Source organism: Gobius niger (genome assembly GCF_951799975.1).
Source record: "Gobius niger genome assembly, chromosome: 6".
Lineage (NCBI taxonomy): Eukaryota > Metazoa > Chordata > Actinopteri > Gobiiformes > Gobiidae > Gobius > Gobius niger.
Window position 1 is genome coordinate 33,887,886 of NC_136857.1, and position 17,378 is coordinate 33,905,263.

The window sequence follows — 17,378 nt, forward strand, 5'->3', positions numbered from 1 at the left end:
CTAACATTCTAAAACATCCAGACCTATTGTACATGTTTTATGTACATGTTCCACACAGAAAGGCCCCATCCAGGTAGGAGTCGAACCTGGGACCTTCTACCTGTGAAGCATGAGCGCTAACCATATCTTCCATTTTTCCACAAACTGCCTCTAGTTGTATGTCATGTTTTTTTCTGTTTTGTGTGTTCCAGTTGAAGTCCCAAATGAAGTGTCTTTTAAAGGGTCACACTCACCTTCAGTCTGAGCTGTGGGTATTTTTTGATGAGCTGCGGCCTCCTCCTGCACGGCCGGGACAGTTTGAGGAGGCTCAGTGGCCTGAAGAGGCTGAAGGCAGAGAGGGATCAGGGGGAGGTGACATGAGTGGCTTTGAAGAGGTCACACTTCCCGAGCCAGATGAAGAAGAGGACCGGCCTAAAATCATCACAGTGAGACAACCAAGAAGGAAGATGGACTCTCACAGGAACTACAAGGTGGGTATTGTCATCATCGGCATTGTACATCTTTATTTAGGGGAACTTTCATTGTCATTGGTATTGAGAAACTCATACCCGTTCTCCTACTCGTACTCATGAGTCCTGATACCTGAAACCCGTGTGCTAAATGAAACAGATTTAAAATGTATTTTTTGTGTCCTCTATATGATTTATGGGTAAGATTGTTATCTTATGTTTTTTTTTAAATTATTGTTTAATTTATTATTTTTAATGGTTTCTTTATGACTTTTTTAGCTTTAGGACGTACACTGCTCACAAAAACTTAGGGCACACTCAAAAAACACATCCTAGATGTCAATCAATTCGATTTTTCGGATGAAAATCTTTATTCATAGTGTAGGGCAATGTGTTGAGAACAAAATAACATAAGAATGATAAATGTAAATCAAATTCTCAGCCCCTGGAGGTCTGGATCCAAAATTATAGTCAAAATCAAAGTGACAAATCAGGTCACTGGTCTGTATCATCCTCAGTAGTGTGTGTGGCCTCCACGTGCCTGAATGCATTCCCTACAACACCTGGGCATGCTCCTGATGAGACCACGGATGTCCTCCTGAGGGATCTCCTCCCAGACCTGGATTAGAGCATCAGTCAGCTCCTGGACAGTCTGTGGTGTGACGTGGCGTTGATGGATGGACCGAGACATGATGTCCCGATGTGCTCTATTGGATTTAAAGGAATAGGCCACCGTTTTTACATACCAAGATATGTTTTTACCTAACCTTAGTCGAGTTAATATATACGCCGTCTGGTCTTTGTCCGTGCGCTCTGTCACGCAAACGGAGCCCATACACAGCCTCTCCCACATGTCATATAGCTCCAAAAAAGCTCACGATAGAAGCTACCAAGCTCTTCCACGTGTTCCCTATTTAAATAAAGTTACGTGAAGTGTTTTCATGCAAAGTATATTTGCACAGAAATGTAACATGTCGATTTTAAAAGCAGATAAAAAGGGGCACTATATTGTGAGGCGTAATGATACGAGGAGCAAAACGTCCGCGCAGTAACTCCTAAAGACTTCCCCCCGCTCACTTCCGTCAATAGAAGCTGCATGACTTGTAGAGAGCCTTTTACAACAAGCAGAAAATATATTTTGGGAAAGTGCTGGCGCATTCCTACCTCATGGTAGAGGTCCTGAGTCCTGTGTCGTCGTCTGGGGTGAGTTGGAAATCTGTGAAACATTACTACACTATATACTTTCTGCTTGTTATCACAGCCCGGCACGATGCACGTAAAAGGCATTGTTCACAAGTTATCGACGCTCCTTCAACTGTTCTCTGCTAGCTCTCTACAAGTCACGCAGCTTCTATTGACGGAAGTGAGCGGGGGAAGTCTTTAGGAGTTACTACGCGGACGGTGTGCTCCTCGTATCATTACGCCTCACAATATAGTACCCTTTTTTATCTGCTTATAAAATCAACATGTTACATTTCTGTGTAAATATACTTCGCATGAAAACACTTAACTTTATTTAAATAGGGAACACGTGGAAGAGCTTTGTAGCTTCTATCATGAGCTTTTTTGGAGCTATATGACATGTGGGAGAGGCTGCGTATGTGCTCCGTTTGCGTGACAGAGCACACGGACAAAGACCAGACGGGTATATATTAACTCGACTAAGGTTAGGTAAGAACATATCTTGGTATGTAAAAACGGTGGCCTATTCCTTTAAGTCTGGGGAACGGGCAGGCCAGTCCATAACATCAATACCTTCATCATGCAGGAACTGCTGACACACTCTTGCCACATGTGGCCTGGCATTATCATGCATCAGAAGGAACCCAGGGCCCACAGCACCAGCATATGGTCTTACAATAGGTCTGAGGATCTCATCCCGGTACCCAATGCCAGTCAGGGAACCTCTGGCTAGCACATGGAGGGCTGTGCGGCCCTCCAATGAAATGCCTCCCCAGACCATCACTGACCCACCACCAAACCGATCATGCTGGATGATGTTGCAGCAGCAGAACGTTCTCCAGGGCGTCTCCAGACTCTGTCACGTCTGTCACATGTGCTCAGGGTGAACCTGCTCTCATCCGTGAAGAGCACAGGGCACCATTGGCCAATCTGCCAATCGCTGTGTTCTCAGGCAAATGCCAATCGGGCTGCACGGTGTTGGGCAGTAAGCACCGGCCCAACGCCCTCATACCACCCTCATGGAGTCGGTTTCTGACCGTTTGAGTACCAACATGCACATTTGTGGCCCTCTGGAGGTCATTATGTAGGGCTTGGGCAGTGCTTCTCCTGTTTCTCCGTGCACAAATGAGCAGATAGGGGTCCTGCTGCTGGGTTGTTGACCTCGATCGCCCCCCCCCAGGTCTCCTGGTGTACTGGCCTGTCTCCTGGTATCTCCTCCATGCTCTGGACACAGCGCTGGGAGACACAGCAAACCTTCTTGCCACAGCACGAATGGACGTGCCATTTTGGATGAGCATCACTTCCTGAGCAACTTCTGTGGGTTGTAGATGCCTCCTCATGATACCGATTCACAATAAGCGTGGCTTCCTAACTGGACAGTCTGATATCCCAGAAATTTGACTGACTTGGAGTTACATTGTGTTTTTTGAGTGTGTCCTAAGTTTTTGTGAGCAGTGTATTTAGTATTTTAGCTTTGAAGTATGCCTTATTTGACCTGAATTTCAAATTGCCTTCACACTTCCAACAATTATTTGGATGGTGCTGTGAACATTAATTTGTAGAGACCATCTTCCCACTATTTTTCAGCCATGTGATTGGTCAGAGAAGGCCTGGGTGTGTCTCTGTCATGATGCACCAAATCGAAAACACAGAAAGAAGGGCTGTCCGCAGTGCAAGGTAGGTTTAGTGGAGGATATGCTTCTGTTGGAATGCACTTCTCTAAATTGTTTATATGACAGGGGTTAGTGGTGGTCTCCAGAGCCATGAAGCGTCTGCACCCGCTGTACTCTCAGATGACTTGTGACAAGGACCCAAGCCACTTGGCAGGTACATGTGGTGGTTGATATTTGATTATAATAATGCATTGGTTTTATATAGCGCTTATCTGGACACTCAGACGCTTTACATTACATTATTCATTCACTCCATACTTGGTGGTGGTAAACTACTATTGTAGTCACAGTGCCTTGGGGGTAGACTGCTGGAAGCGAGGCAACCAGTCTGCACTAGTGATGCGCGGGTCAGCTTTTGTTATGACCCGCCCCGCCCGACCCGAAGCAAAACTCAACCCGGCCCGCCCGACCCGCAAATGAGACCTTTGTTTTGTTTTCTCAACCCGAATCCGCATACATTAAAAGTTTTGCATCTCAAAAAACAATGACAACTTTTTCTCAATTAACATTTAATTGACATGAAAAGGTCAGATTACAGAATGAAATCGGAACTCATAAGCCTACAAAGTATCAACATTTCCACTGTAAACAATGTAACCAATTGGCTACATTTCCGTGTATTCTGAACAAACAGCTAACAAATGCACTCTAAATGTCAGGCGTATAATCCATATTTTAACAAGCCTACATTTAAGCAGTAGATTTAGCAGCACTGTGGAGAAAGAGGACAGAGTCCACAGTTCCGGGATTTAATCTATTTCTTCTTACCTCCAGAACAGCTGAGCTGAAAGTTCGCTCTCTGGAAGCGCTCGTAGCAGTTATGCTCCTAACACAGTTTTTGCAACAACGGACAATTTAGGATAATCGCATCGGTGATCTTACCAAAAGGCAAGAATATCATCATGACAATCGTCGAGGGTGAAATTATTGGAAACGTGATGCTGGACGTCATCCTTGGTCTCAAACAGCTCTTCTGGAGTGTCTTCCCATTCAGCAAAAAGCCTGCACCTTTTCTGTGACACCATGAGCAAAAATAAGAAAAATATGTATTAATCCTGTAAGACTAGTAAACAAACACATTTAAAATAGGCTATTTTAAGCAAGCTCGAAAGGCTTAGCCTTGGCTCGCTGCTCTCCATCTCCTCCACTGACACTAAATAACGAGGAAAAGGGACTTAGTTACCCAATTTGCAAAATGGCATTGTCGTGCTGTCAAAGCGGTCATCAGTCTACGTGCCTCTGCGTGGATTACAAGTCTTTCATCTGGCTGGAGCATTTTGAGACTTTTGAAGCGTGGAGTCAGAAAGGTGGCGATTTTGTGGGTGGCTGTTGAGATGAATTTTCCTTTAACAACCTCCCTGCGCGATAGCGAATATACTACAGTTGTATAGGGACAATAGGGCTTGGTCACTCGCGTCCTATGAGTTTTCTTCTTCCGCGTCAAGCCTTACCTTCCCTCCAAAACGCAGTACTGGTGCCTGCATGCTGGGTGAGTCTGACTCGGCTCCGTTGTAAGGAGGGGGAGGAGCCATGGGCCCCGCCTTCACGGGGTAGGCCTCTGACTCTTCCTGTTCTCAGTGGGCCTTTCCGAAACCATTCGGAAAGGCCCTCACTGAGGCCTTCTACTCAGGCCTCAGTGAGGGCACCTCCAGAGGTTCACTCAACAGAAAAATTCGAGCTGTGACTTTCAGACGCACTCTCCCTCTCCCTCACGAACTGCACAGCTCATAATGTGGCAAAAATCAAAAATTTGACTGATCATACTTTTAAATAAATAAAAAGTTCTCTTATGAGTTAACAAAGTAATTCAGATTCAAATATGTCATATTTACATTATGTAATTTAGCTTCTTCAAACTCACAAGTGAGAACTTTTCCTCTCCCAATAAAATCATATTAAGTCTCACTGTCGCTTTCTTTTTCATTAATAAATGTCTATATGATGATAAAGTTGTTAAAATGAACACTTAGGTGCTCCTAAATAAACACAGAACTGAAGTTGTTTGGTGTGTTGCTCGTGGGACTGCTCTCCGGTGTAACACACACCTGTTAAGTGTGGTGTCGATGCAGACTCGCTAAGAAGGAGCTTTTCTCCCACTCCCCCTCACTGAGGGGTCCATTTCGGACAGAACTCCACTCCGCGGGTGTTGAGTGTTAGGGGGTAGGGTGAGGGAGGAGGGAGCGATTTCGGAAAGGCCCAGTCAATGTCAATGTCAATTTTATTTTTAAAGCACATTTAAAAACAACCATAGTCGACCAAAGTGCTGTACAAAAACAGTAACAATATGTACAATAAACACAATAAAAGTTAAACACAGGTAATATATAAAGGCACAAACTGTGTCTGGTCTACATGGAACCGAAGGCCAAAGCAAAAAGATGAGTTTTTAATTTGGTTTTAAACTCCTCTACAGACTGAGCCGAGCGCACATGTAGAGGAAGGCTGTTCCAAAGTTTAGGGGCCGCCACTGAGAAGGCTCGGTCACCTCTGGACACACGCTTGGATTTTGGAACAGACAAAAGGAGCTGGTCTGCAGACCTCAGAGCTCTGGAGAGACAGTAGAGCTGCGGCAGTTCTGACAGATACTTAGGTGCCAGCGAATTTAGGCATTTAAAAACAATCAGCAGAATTTTAAACTTGATTCGAAAGGGAACTGGTAGCCAATGTAAAGAGGACAGAATGGGAGTGATGTGCTCCCATTTTCTTGTGCCGGTCAGCAGGCGGGCTGCGGCATTTTGGACTCCCTGCAGGCGCTGGAGGGATTTAAGGTCCAGCCCTGTGTAAAGGGAGTTACAATAATCCAACCTTGAAGTGATGAAGGCGTGGATCGCCTTCTCTAAGTCTTTTTTTGGCAAGTAGGCCTTAATTTTCGCAAGAAGTCTTAGTTGGAAGTAGCTGGCTTTTACAACTGCAAAAGCAAGTATCAAAAGTCACCCCAAGATTTTTAACAGTTGGGCGGATAAAGGAAACAAGAGGCCCAATAACACTGTCGGTCTTTAGGTTTGACAGGGGGTTGCAACTTCCGAATACCGCTATCTCTGTTTTGGTTTTGTTCAAAGACAGGAAGTTTGAATTTAGCCAAGACTGGACGTCACTCAGGCAGTCTGTCAAGGTTGTTAAGGAGGTTTTACTGGTGTCGACTGTAATTGGCAAATATATTTGAATATCATCTGCAAAGCAGTGATACGAAACATTATGCTTTTGGAAAATAGAACCCAGTGGCAACATATATAAGGCAAAGAGGATTGGACCCAAAATGGATCCCTGAGGGACCCCACAGCTAAGCGGGACACAGTGGACGAGAACTCTCCCAAGTGCACAGAGAACATTCTGCCAGAAAGGTACGAGCCACTGGAGGGCTGTACCCTTGATGCCTACGCACAACTCCAGACGAGATTAAAGTATTTTGTGGTCAACAGTGTCAAATGCAGCGGTAAGGTCAAGAAGAACAAGAACTGCTGATTTACCACTGTCCACTGCTAAAAGCAGATCATTAAAAACCTTTAAAAGGGCAGTTTCAGTACTGTGTTGTGGTTTAAAACCGCACTGAAATTTCTCCCCAATCCCATTAAAATCAAGATATGACTGAAGTTGAATATAAACAACTTTCTCCAAGACCTTTGACAAATTGGTGAGTTTAGAAATAGGCCTAAAATTAGACAAAGCATTGGGGTCAAGATTATGTTTTTTGAGTAGCGGCTGAACGACCGCATGTTTGAAAACAGCAGGGACCGAACCGGTCATCAATGAAGGGGCCACAGTGTTCAAAATATCTGTACAAGCCACATTAAAGTGTTTGCTTTCCCCTCGCACAGCTACCAGTGCTGTGGACACTAAGGCCAATACGTGAGCGGTTTGTCATTCTTTCTCCAAGTCTTCTACGTCCTTTAGTCCAATCCAATCCAATCCTTTAGCAACTTTCTTTTCGCCTCCAGTCAGCACCTTATGCCTCTTCCCTTTTCTTATTCTGTTCCCTTCTCACACTTACCTCTTTCTTCTGAAAACCAACCTGCCATGCCCTTCATTGTCCATTCTTCTTTGTCCCTTACTTCTCCTTCACGCCACATCAACCATTGTCTTCCGTGTTTTCTTGTCTCTTTGTTCTTTTTCTTTGCCTCAGTTCCACTTACCAACTGTTGCTCTATTTCTGCGTACAAATCATCGACAGATTTACATTGAAACTCTTCACATTCATGATAAAATTCCTCGTCCATGCTTACTTTCTGTTTATTTTCTTATATTGTCCCTGACAATACTGCTTACTAAGTCAGGAAGGGTCAGTTGAGGCTGGTCACTGGCACAGTGGCCCATCGGTCCACCAGTGCAAATTGGCACCATACACTCTAAAGTATTCAGACACCTTGAACTTTTGCACACTTTTTACTGAACGTTCACACACAAGTAACAGACGGCTGTGAAGTGAAAGTGATACATGATTCTGTTATTTTTCAAAAAATAGAAAAGTGAAAAGTGGGGCGTGCACAAGTATTCATACAGCATGAATGAATGAGCAGTTTTCAGGTCTTTCAACAGATTTTCAACATTAATATGTTTTTTTTTTTTTTTTTTTAAACCATTCCATTGTAGATTTATCTTTGTGTTTAGGGTCATTGTCCTGCTGAAGATGAATCTCAGCCCCAGCCTCAGTTCTCTTGCTGACTCCAGCAGGTATTCCTCCAAAATGTCCCTGTATTTGGCTCCATCCATCTTCACAACTATTCTTACAATCTCCCCAGTCCCCACTGAGGAAAAGCAGCCCCACAGCATGATTATACTGAGAGTAGATTACACACAGGTGGCCTCTATTTAACTGTTAGGCCAAGGTGTGAACATTCTGGAGTCATTAGGAATGTTATAAAGGCAATTTAATGCTCTCAGAAAAATGCTGTATGAATACTTATGCACGCCCCACTTTTCACTTTTCTATTTAAAAAAAAAACAAACGTATTCATGTATCATTTTGCTTTCACTTCACAGTTGTCTGTTACTTGTGTGTGCATGTTCAGTAAAAAAATCAAAATCATTATGTTTAGGGTTGTAAATGTGACAAAATGTGCAAAAGTTCAAGGTGTATGAATACTTTCGAGAGGCACTGTATGTCAATTTGCCCTTGTGTTTAAATAGGGTGTCGAAACAAAAGACTATAATTTGTATCCAATAATTTCTTTTTTTCTGTTTGAGCAGAGCAAAGTGTTGCAACATGGGAGGGTGGATTTGTTCCACCCGGAGAGGAAGATGAAGATATGGCCGAGACAAAAAGGGAGCCATCAGAGAAGAGCACTGAAGAGAGTTCGGCCATAATGGAGGATGTGACTGAATCCTCTCCCTCCTCCATCCTCCAGCCTGACATTAGCAAGACTGTTGCTCCAGCCCTTTCACAGGAGCTGACCGTGTGCGCCAAGAACATCTCTTTGACTGCAAGTGGAGAAAAAGTCGTCCTCTGGACCAGGTGAGTGTTACATTATTGATGGACATAACAACATGAAAAAGTACACACAATTCCATTAAAGAGTTTAAGGTAGTGGCCCTTTTCTAAACCACTACCTTGTCCTTCTCCCATGAGAAGGGGCTGTGCAATGAATTTAAATTTGATTATGATTACTGCACTATGTGATTACAAAAATAGCATAATGGAGCGTGGAGTTATACCTACATGCAGCATGTCCCTTAAGCGCAGTTTCATTTGTGTAGTATAAGTTCAACCAAAATGACTTAGTTAACGCCACTAATCCATGCTCAACTATTTCTGAATGATGAGAGCACATAGCAACAGAAGTTTTGTCCTTTGCCCTTGCTGCTTATTGTGTGTATTAGGCATAATTTACACGGCCACGAAACGGCAGGACATTGGTATCGGATGCATGTATCTTTGATACTACAATGCACATGGTATCGCCTGACACCTGGCCTCACTGGCCTCTGGTGGACCTCCTCCACGGTTTTCAGAGTTCCATGCTTAAGTGGAGGTTGTTCTCAACTGTTCGGCCTCATGTGAACAAGAGAGAACAAGGACGAACGTCACAGCCCAATCTGAACTCTGATTGAATGACTGTGTAAAGGAGGTGTCGGGAAGGAGACCCAAACTTGTGACCTCAGATAAGGACTGTATTTAGAACTGGTTCCAAATCTTCAATCTCCCCAGGTTGTCCGGTTAGAACAATAAGAACAATGGATTCACACTCATTTGCAACTCTTTATTGACTGCACTGGTGATTCATGTGATTCATGGTTTCTATAAACACAATAAAAGAATAATGAGTGATAATATTTGAGGCTAAGTGATAACAATAAAAGAAATGCAGTAATAGGAAATCTGATATACTTTCTGTCTAAAATAATAAATTATCCAAAGTGTAAAATGGCATAAACAAGAGGTGGCTGGATTACATTCGAAGGAAGCATTATAACAAACAGTGATAACTAACTCAAATACAAAGGGAATATAATTAGGCTTGGAACAGCGACAGTTAAATTTGGCTGGATGCATGCGCATAACACGTGCATCACGTGATTAGAGCGAGTGGTGCGCGTAACATGTGCATCACGTGGCTAGAGCGAGGCCTGCACATCAACGATGTGCTCATAAGAAAACAAGATGAAACTATAAAACACAACTAGATTACGGACTATGATGAACACTATGTAAATATGGATAATTAGCAGATATTGATAATCGGACCCAGTTTAGACAAGTTTGAAAATACAAGCATTGATGACAAAGTAAATTTGAAGTAAAGTACCAAACTACTACAATGCTATTATTATAAAAATAATACACAGGCCATATAGGACATGACTTACTTTCTCATGGACGCATGTACACATAATTGAAGAAAACGAAGAGTTTCCACGGAATTACGGGAGGGAGGATGGAGCGTGTGTTCCCAAGGAATGATACCTGCGCACTGACTTACCAGAAAGTTGGGATGGGGGATACCAACTCCTGATTGGTGGAGAGACAAGGGGGAGGTGAATGGTGATTGGTTGCTAGGCCGTTGCTGGGGCTCTTTATATAGATATTATGGGAATGGAAAGTGAAACTAGAGTAAAAACGAAATAGTACTTTTGATACATTAATGACACACACAAAATTCAACATAAATCAGAACCTTGTTAACAGCCGCCCCCAACTTTGGGCAGCAAAGTTGAACACGAGTCAATCAGGAATGTCTTGAGGAAGTGCAGGTAGCTTGATGAGCTTAGCGACAGGTCTGGTGTAGGATTTGTCTTTGACCTGGACTTGAGCAGTGCGAATCCTACCGTCAACTCCAGGGAAAACGGCTGTGACCTTACCAACGAGCCACAAGGCATGCGGAAGCTGCTGGTCAACAACAAGAACAATGTCATCAATACAGATGTCCTCTTGTACCTGTTGCCACTTGGAGCGGCTCTGGAGGGGTGGTAAGTAGTTCCTGATGAAATGGATCCAAAACTGGTCCGCTAAGACCTGGCAATGTCGCCATCTGCGGCGACTGAGGAGCTCTGTACCTGAGTACACAACTTGAGGAGTGGATGGATCTGGCCGCCCCATCAGCAACACATTTGGAGTGATTGGATCTGGGTCTGCCACATCGGAAGAGGTGTAGCCGAGGGGCTTGGAGTTGATGATGCTCTCCACTTCAGTAAGGATGGTTCTGAGGACCCCCAAAATGAGTTGCACTAGGTGGATTGAAGCGGAAATTGATTTGCTGGCTGGCGAGTTGTGACTGCAGAGCGGGGGCAAGAGAGTTGAAGGCCTCTAGAAGTTCTGAGCTGCCACCAAGTTTGTGGCTTGATCAGACAGCAATTGGTGAGGCTTTCCTCGTCTAGAGATGAAACGACGTAGACTCATGAGGAACGAGTCAGTGTCCATGCTGGCCAGCAGATCTAGGTACACTGCATGTGTGGTGAGGCATTTGAATATTATACCCCATCGCTTCTCATTGCGCCTCCCTATCTTGATGAGGAAGGGACCAAAGCAGTCCATTCCAGTTGAGTAGAAGGCTGGATGGTGTAACTTTAAACTGGAAGGCGGGAGGTCGGCCATTTTGGGAGTGATGGGTTGGCTGCGCCACTTGCGGCACTTGCTGTCGTAATCTGCAATGATCAGCTTTGTGATGGGATGATGAGAATCTAGGATAAAGGGATGCAAAGTGTCTGAGTTGAGGGATTCACAGCGTCTCAGTCGGCCCCCGACGCGGATTAACTGAGTCTCTGGGTCATATTCTGGGGCCAAAGTGATGAGCCTACTGCTGGATGACAGTCGCTTTGCACTTGTCTGATGAGAGAGAGTCTGAAGGACTCAGCTGTGGGTTTAGAGTCAGTGGCCGCCCCGTGACATGCTCGAACTGTGGCTTCCAGGAGTTCTTGGAGGCTGTTAAACTGGCTCACGTCAGGCAAAGGTGGATGAGGAGGAGCGGAGATGAGGCCACAGAACTTGGCTTTTCGCAGCTCGGCTGAATCAACAGGGCCGGTGATGTCTGGGCAGGAAGGCCAGGTTGACTCACTGTCGTGAAGGAAGGCGGGTCCGGATCTCCAGCGACTGTGACTCTGGATCTGTGAGAGGGTCAATCCACGAGTTACATCATCAGCAGGATTCTCACTGGAGTGGACATAGCGCCATGAGCTGCTCTCAGTTAACTCCTGGATATCCGCAACTCTGGCACCGACAAACACCTTGTAGCGGCAGGAAGGAGACAGCAACCAAGCTAGCACAGTGGTGGAGTCGGTCCAGTAGGTGATGGATGAGATGGGAATGGTGAGCTCTCGTTTCAGGACTGCACCAAGCTGGGCTCCTACGTGGGCAGCGCAGAGTTCCAGCCTCGGGATGGACTGGTGGTGGACTGGAGCCACACGGGAGCGGGCTGCGAGGAACGCCACCTGGACATCACCATCGACGCTGACGGTACGTAGGTAGGCGACCGACCCATAGGCCCTCTCTGAGGCATCTGAGAAGACGTGGATGCTTTGGGAGGCAGCTGGGAGGTCGGTGTCTGAGTGGACATAACAACGATTAACAGTAACATTAGGAAGTAACGGAAGTTCACTCACCCACGCTTGCCACAGTTTGAGCAGATCCTCGGGAAGATTAGGATCGTCCCAGTCCCGTTTCTTTCCCCAGAGGCTCTGCACCAGGATTTTGGCTCGAGTGGTGTAGGGAATGAGCAGCCCCAGGGGGTCATATTGTTGGGCTAGGACTCGGTAGATGTTGCACATTGTGGGCTCAGGTTGCTCTGTGTGGCGAAGGCGATAGGTGATAGTGTCTGTTCTGCAGTGCCAATGCAGACCGAGGGTCCGTTCTGGTGGATCTGCACCCTCCATTGACAGCCACAGATCTCTGCTCTCGGATGTGAGTTCTGGTGGCAGGTGGCTGATGATGTCTGGCACGTTGGTGGCCCATTGACGCAGCTCAAAGCCACCCGATTGGAGCAGAGTCTGAAGTTTGTGGACGAGCTGCTTTGCTTCTGAGATGGATGAGAAGCTTTGAAGAAGATTGTCCACATAAAAACAGTTCTCGACTGAGAGCCGAGTGTCTTCATCAGGGCTGCTGTGGTCAATGACATGCTTTTGGAGGGCAAAGGTCGCGCAGCAGGGACTGCAGGTGGTGCCGAAAGGGAGCACCTGCCACTGGTAGATGTCGGGCTTGTTGCTGCGGTTCATGTCCCTCCAGAGGAAGCGGGGGAAGGGCTGATCCTCAGACAGGAGGCGGACCTGATGAAACATGCCCTTGATGTCGCTGCTCACTGCTGTGGGATACTGCCTGAAACGGAGCAGAACACCGAGGAGACTGGAGCCTAGGGTTGGCCCTGGAAGGAGATGTTAGTTCAAGCTGGGGGTTTGGAAGGTGAATGAGCAGTTGAAAATGATGCGGTCCTTGCCATTGTGATGGACCATGTGATGTGGGATGTACCAGGATTGTCTGCTCTGATCTTCAGGTGATGTGAGCTTCCTGATGTAGCCTGAGTCTGCCAGCTTCTTGATTTCTTGGCTGTATGATGCAGCCTTGACTGGGTCTTTGGTGAGACGACTCTCTGTGCCTCGTAGGTGACTCAGGACAGCTTCTTTTGGGGCACTGAGCGGAGGGAGACCTTCCTTCCACAGCAGAGGGGTGGCATATCTCTGGACGTCATCAATATTAACTCTAATCGTCTTCTCCTCCAGCAGTTTGACAGCTGCATTGTCCTGTTTGGACCTGGTGATGAGCTTCTCGTTACGATAAGGAAGAATGTGCATCTGCCATAATTTGGACACATGACTGAGAAGGTCAGTAGAGGAAGGAGTGTTGATGAGGAGACACTGAGGGGTGGAGGTCTGGTGCAGCAGGACTTTGGCAGGACCTTGTAGAGTCCAGCCGAGACGAGTCTTCAACGCTGCAGGGCCCCCTGGTGGACCTAGGTGTACAGGCTCAACTGGAGAGAGAAGATGAGGGTAGTCTGACTCGATGAGGAGAAGTGGCTGCGCTTGGTTGATTGAATGTAGCGGGAGGCCTCTGAGGTGGCGGTACGTTCTCTGCAGGGCCTCGACTGGATGGGAGTGTTTGGAAAGACCAAGCTCTGCCGCGGTGAAAGCTTTGTGGATGCGAAACCGTTTCTGAGGATGGGCAGATGAAGATATAGAGAATGACACTGACTTTCCTGACACAGTTTTCACATCTTGACGGATAGACCTGAGCGCCAAGTCTTCACTCTGTCCCTTGAGATGCAGCTCTTGAGCAGCACTGTGAAGCAAGATCGTGCGCTCGGAGCCGTCATCGAGGATGGCATAAGTCTCTAGCTTGTGTTTGCCACTGTGGAGAAGAACTTTGACCATCTTCAGCAATACACAGCTAGTCCTGAGATCTGGATCGAGGTAGTAGGTAGCTGGTTGTCCAGTCTCTGCGACTGAACGTGCTGATTTGCTTGCAGGAGTGTTGACCTCATGCAGTTATGTGAAGGTGAGTCTGATTACACTGCTGACACTTAGCCTTGAGGTAGCATTGAGCAGCGAGGTGATTTCTGCCACATCTCCAGCAGCGCTTCCCAGTTTTGATCCATGAGACTCTCTGATCAGTGGAAAACTTCTTAAACTCTGGACACTGATTGAAGTAATGCTGGATGTCATCACAAAAGGGGCAATACTTTTTAGGTTTCTCAAGTTTGGCGCTGTTAGGTTGAACTTGTGACGAAGATGACTTAGGAGCAGGATCAAAGCCGAGCAAAACTGTAGTAGAGCGTGCACTAGACTTCTGTGACTTGTGCTTGAAAGCTTTCTGGCGTTCATCTCGTGGAGGCCGGGAATGGTAAGGCTGGTAGTCCTCATCCTGAACACGGACCTCATATTCGAGCCAATTAGAGAAGTGCACCAAGGTTGGGATCGGAGTGCGGATGGGGTCTATGTAGCGCAATATATTGTGTTGTGATGCTCCTCACATTTATATTTAGTCAAATAAAGGTCTGTAAATAATTTGTAAAGACTTACCTGAGTCGCCTTTAAAGGCCAAATATCCAAGGAAGTAGGAACAGTTTCCTCCTTGGATGCAGAACCTCATCAGTGGTTCTGCTAAACTTTGTTTTGCCGGTCAGTGCGGCTGGCTTGAACTAATGATACAAGCAGGGAATCCGGCTTTTGGCCGATGAAATAATGTATTTTGCCATTAAGTCCTCATGATCCGCAGCGCTGCTCTGGCCCGCACCTTCCCCTGCTCCATGTCCATGCGTCCGTCTGCTGCGCCTCTATCCAGTGTCCCTGCCGCCCTGCCCACAACCGCACCTTTCTTCGGGTTGAGGTTTCTCTTCCTCCCCGTCCGTGTTTCCACTTCCTCGTACCGCGCCACCAGCAGGTGTGCTGAATGCGCATCAATGGGGTAACAGAGGTTAAGGTGGAAACAGGGATGTGCTATAATCATATTAAAGTAAATGCATCCAAACAGACTAAACTAAGTGAAAACACCATCCAGTGCCCTGTTCATTGCAGCGGCTACAGCTGACCACACACAGCCATGGAGAACATTCAGCTTGGAGAAATAAAAATGTGTTTACATAAATCTCCTTCTTTATGAGTGTCTGTGAAGGGCCAGTTTCATCAATGCAGTCACTGTTGCAACCAGACAATAATACGGCCCGTGCAGAAAACTTCTGCTGTTGTAGATGAATAAATGATGATGATTATTTGAAATCACAGGCTCAGAGCATCATCAATATTGATGATATTGATGATGCTCTGAGCCTGTGATTTCAAATATTGTTTTTCTATTTCAGCATCAGTTTGAAAACTCTACATTTAAAGGAATAGGCCACCGTTTTTACACACTGAGATATATTCTTACCTTAGCTTTGACGAGTTCTTTAGGACCTGTCTGGTCTTCCCCCGTGCCTTCAGTCACGTAAACACAGCGCAGACGGCATTAGCATTTAGCCTCTCCTGCTCTCCACTATAGCTCCAAAACAGGTCAAGATAGAAGCTACCAAGCTCTTCCACGTTTTCCCTATTTAAATATGGTTACGTGAAGTGTTACACTACAAAGTATAATTACACAAAATTAAACAATGTGGATTTTCTAAGCGGATTAAAGGGGGAACTATATTGTAAGGTGTAATAATACCAGGAGTAGTTCGAAATCCACGCAGTAATCTTCACTTTACTGTGCGGATGCCAAATTACTCCTGGTATTATTACGCCTTACATTATAGTTCCCCCTTTTATCCGCTTAGAAAATCCACATTGTTTAATTTTGTGTAATTATACTTTGTAGTGTAACACTTCATGTAACCATATTTAAATAGGGAAAACGTGGAAGAACTTGGTAGCTTCTATCTTGACCTGTTTTGGAGCTATAATGGAGAGGGGGAGAGGCTAAATGCTAATGCCGTCTTCGCTGTGTTTACATGATTGAAGGCACAGGGAAGACCAGACAGGTCCTAAAGAACTCGTCAAAGCTAAGGTAAGAACATATCTCAGTATGTAAAAACGGTGGCCTATTCCTTTAAGCCATTTAGAGTGATTTTGTGTTTCCAATTGTAAAATTAAAAAACGAGACGCAATTAAACAACCATAAATTTAGTTTTGAAACGGAATTACCAGTGATGGAAGGGTTACTGACTACACGCACATCCTGACACACACTCGTTCTCTTCTTGTTGGCATACTAATATGTGTGGGTCTGTTGGGGGTGGCAGGGATGCAGACCGAGTCATCCTTACCTGGTGTCAGCAGGAGGGAGCCAACCCCAGTACCTTTCACCACATCTCCTCTGTCCTTGGCAACAAGACTCCCTGCCAGGTAAGAGCTTTTGCAAAATCCTTAGCTTCTGTTTCATGTGGGCTGCTGAGTGACACATTTATTTATTTACTTTTTTCTGTAGGTGTCTCAACGGTTTCATGATCTAATGCGTTTGTTTCATACTACGGCACGACACAACTCTGAGGATGACACTTCTGTACCTGAACAAACTCTCAGTCACCAAGAAGACTTGACTAGAAGTTAAGAGTGCGATGACGACCAACTCAAAGCAAACTGTCTTACGAGAGTGGCACAGTGTGATTCACCAGCTGGCCACACAAACCCACCGAACACTAAGGGTCAGAGAGGGTCTCCTCTGGGTGGAGAAAGGGAAGAGCTTGTGCACAAATAAGCAGCTCTCCTCACATGAGTGGCCTGAGATCCGTCTGAACCTGCATGTTTATAAAGGACTGCTTATACTTGCGTTTATTGTAAAATGGTGGTAAATAAATTTCTATATTTTTTTCACTCTTTTTGTCATTTAAAAAAAAAAATCATGTTTATTATGCTGGCAAGGTAGTAAAAAAAACAAAGGCAAGACAGCACTTTGAATAGTTGAGGGACCAACATTTCCACGTTGCTAAAAAGCTTTAAAAGTGAAAAAATAAATAAAAGATCAGTTCCCCTTAAAACATTAGGAGTAATCAAGTTGTATTCTCATGGTCTATAGAACTAAATATTGGCCCAAAATAATAATATAATGTATAATAAGATTGATCAGTTTCAATAAGGTTCCAATAATGTAATAGCAGGCCTCTAATATAATAACACTTTTAATCAAAGGAGTGAGTTGTGAATTCAAATCTTGTAAAATTTAAAAGTGTAAAGGGTAGTTCAT

The 17,378-nt window shown here is 45.2% G+C and overlaps 1 protein-coding gene across 1 annotated transcript in view; it reads left to right on the plus strand.

Annotated features, from left to right (window-relative positions):
• The window catches only part of gon4lb (gon-4 like b), a 68,572-nt gene extending 51,806 nt beyond the window's left edge, over positions 1–16,766 (plus strand). The window contains exons 23-28 of the mRNA XM_079558185.1: positions 192–470; positions 3,219–3,308; positions 3,371–3,458; positions 8,489–8,753; positions 16,438–16,540; positions 16,623–16,766. Of these exons, the coding sequence (XP_079414311.1) occupies positions 192–470; positions 3,219–3,308; positions 3,371–3,458; positions 8,489–8,753; positions 16,438–16,540; positions 16,623–16,745 (948 nt within the window). The 3' untranslated portion in view covers positions 16,746–16,766. The remainder of the gene's footprint in view (positions 1–191; positions 471–3,218; positions 3,309–3,370; positions 3,459–8,488; positions 8,754–16,437; positions 16,541–16,622) is intronic.
• Positions 16,767–17,378: the final 612 nt, after the last annotated feature.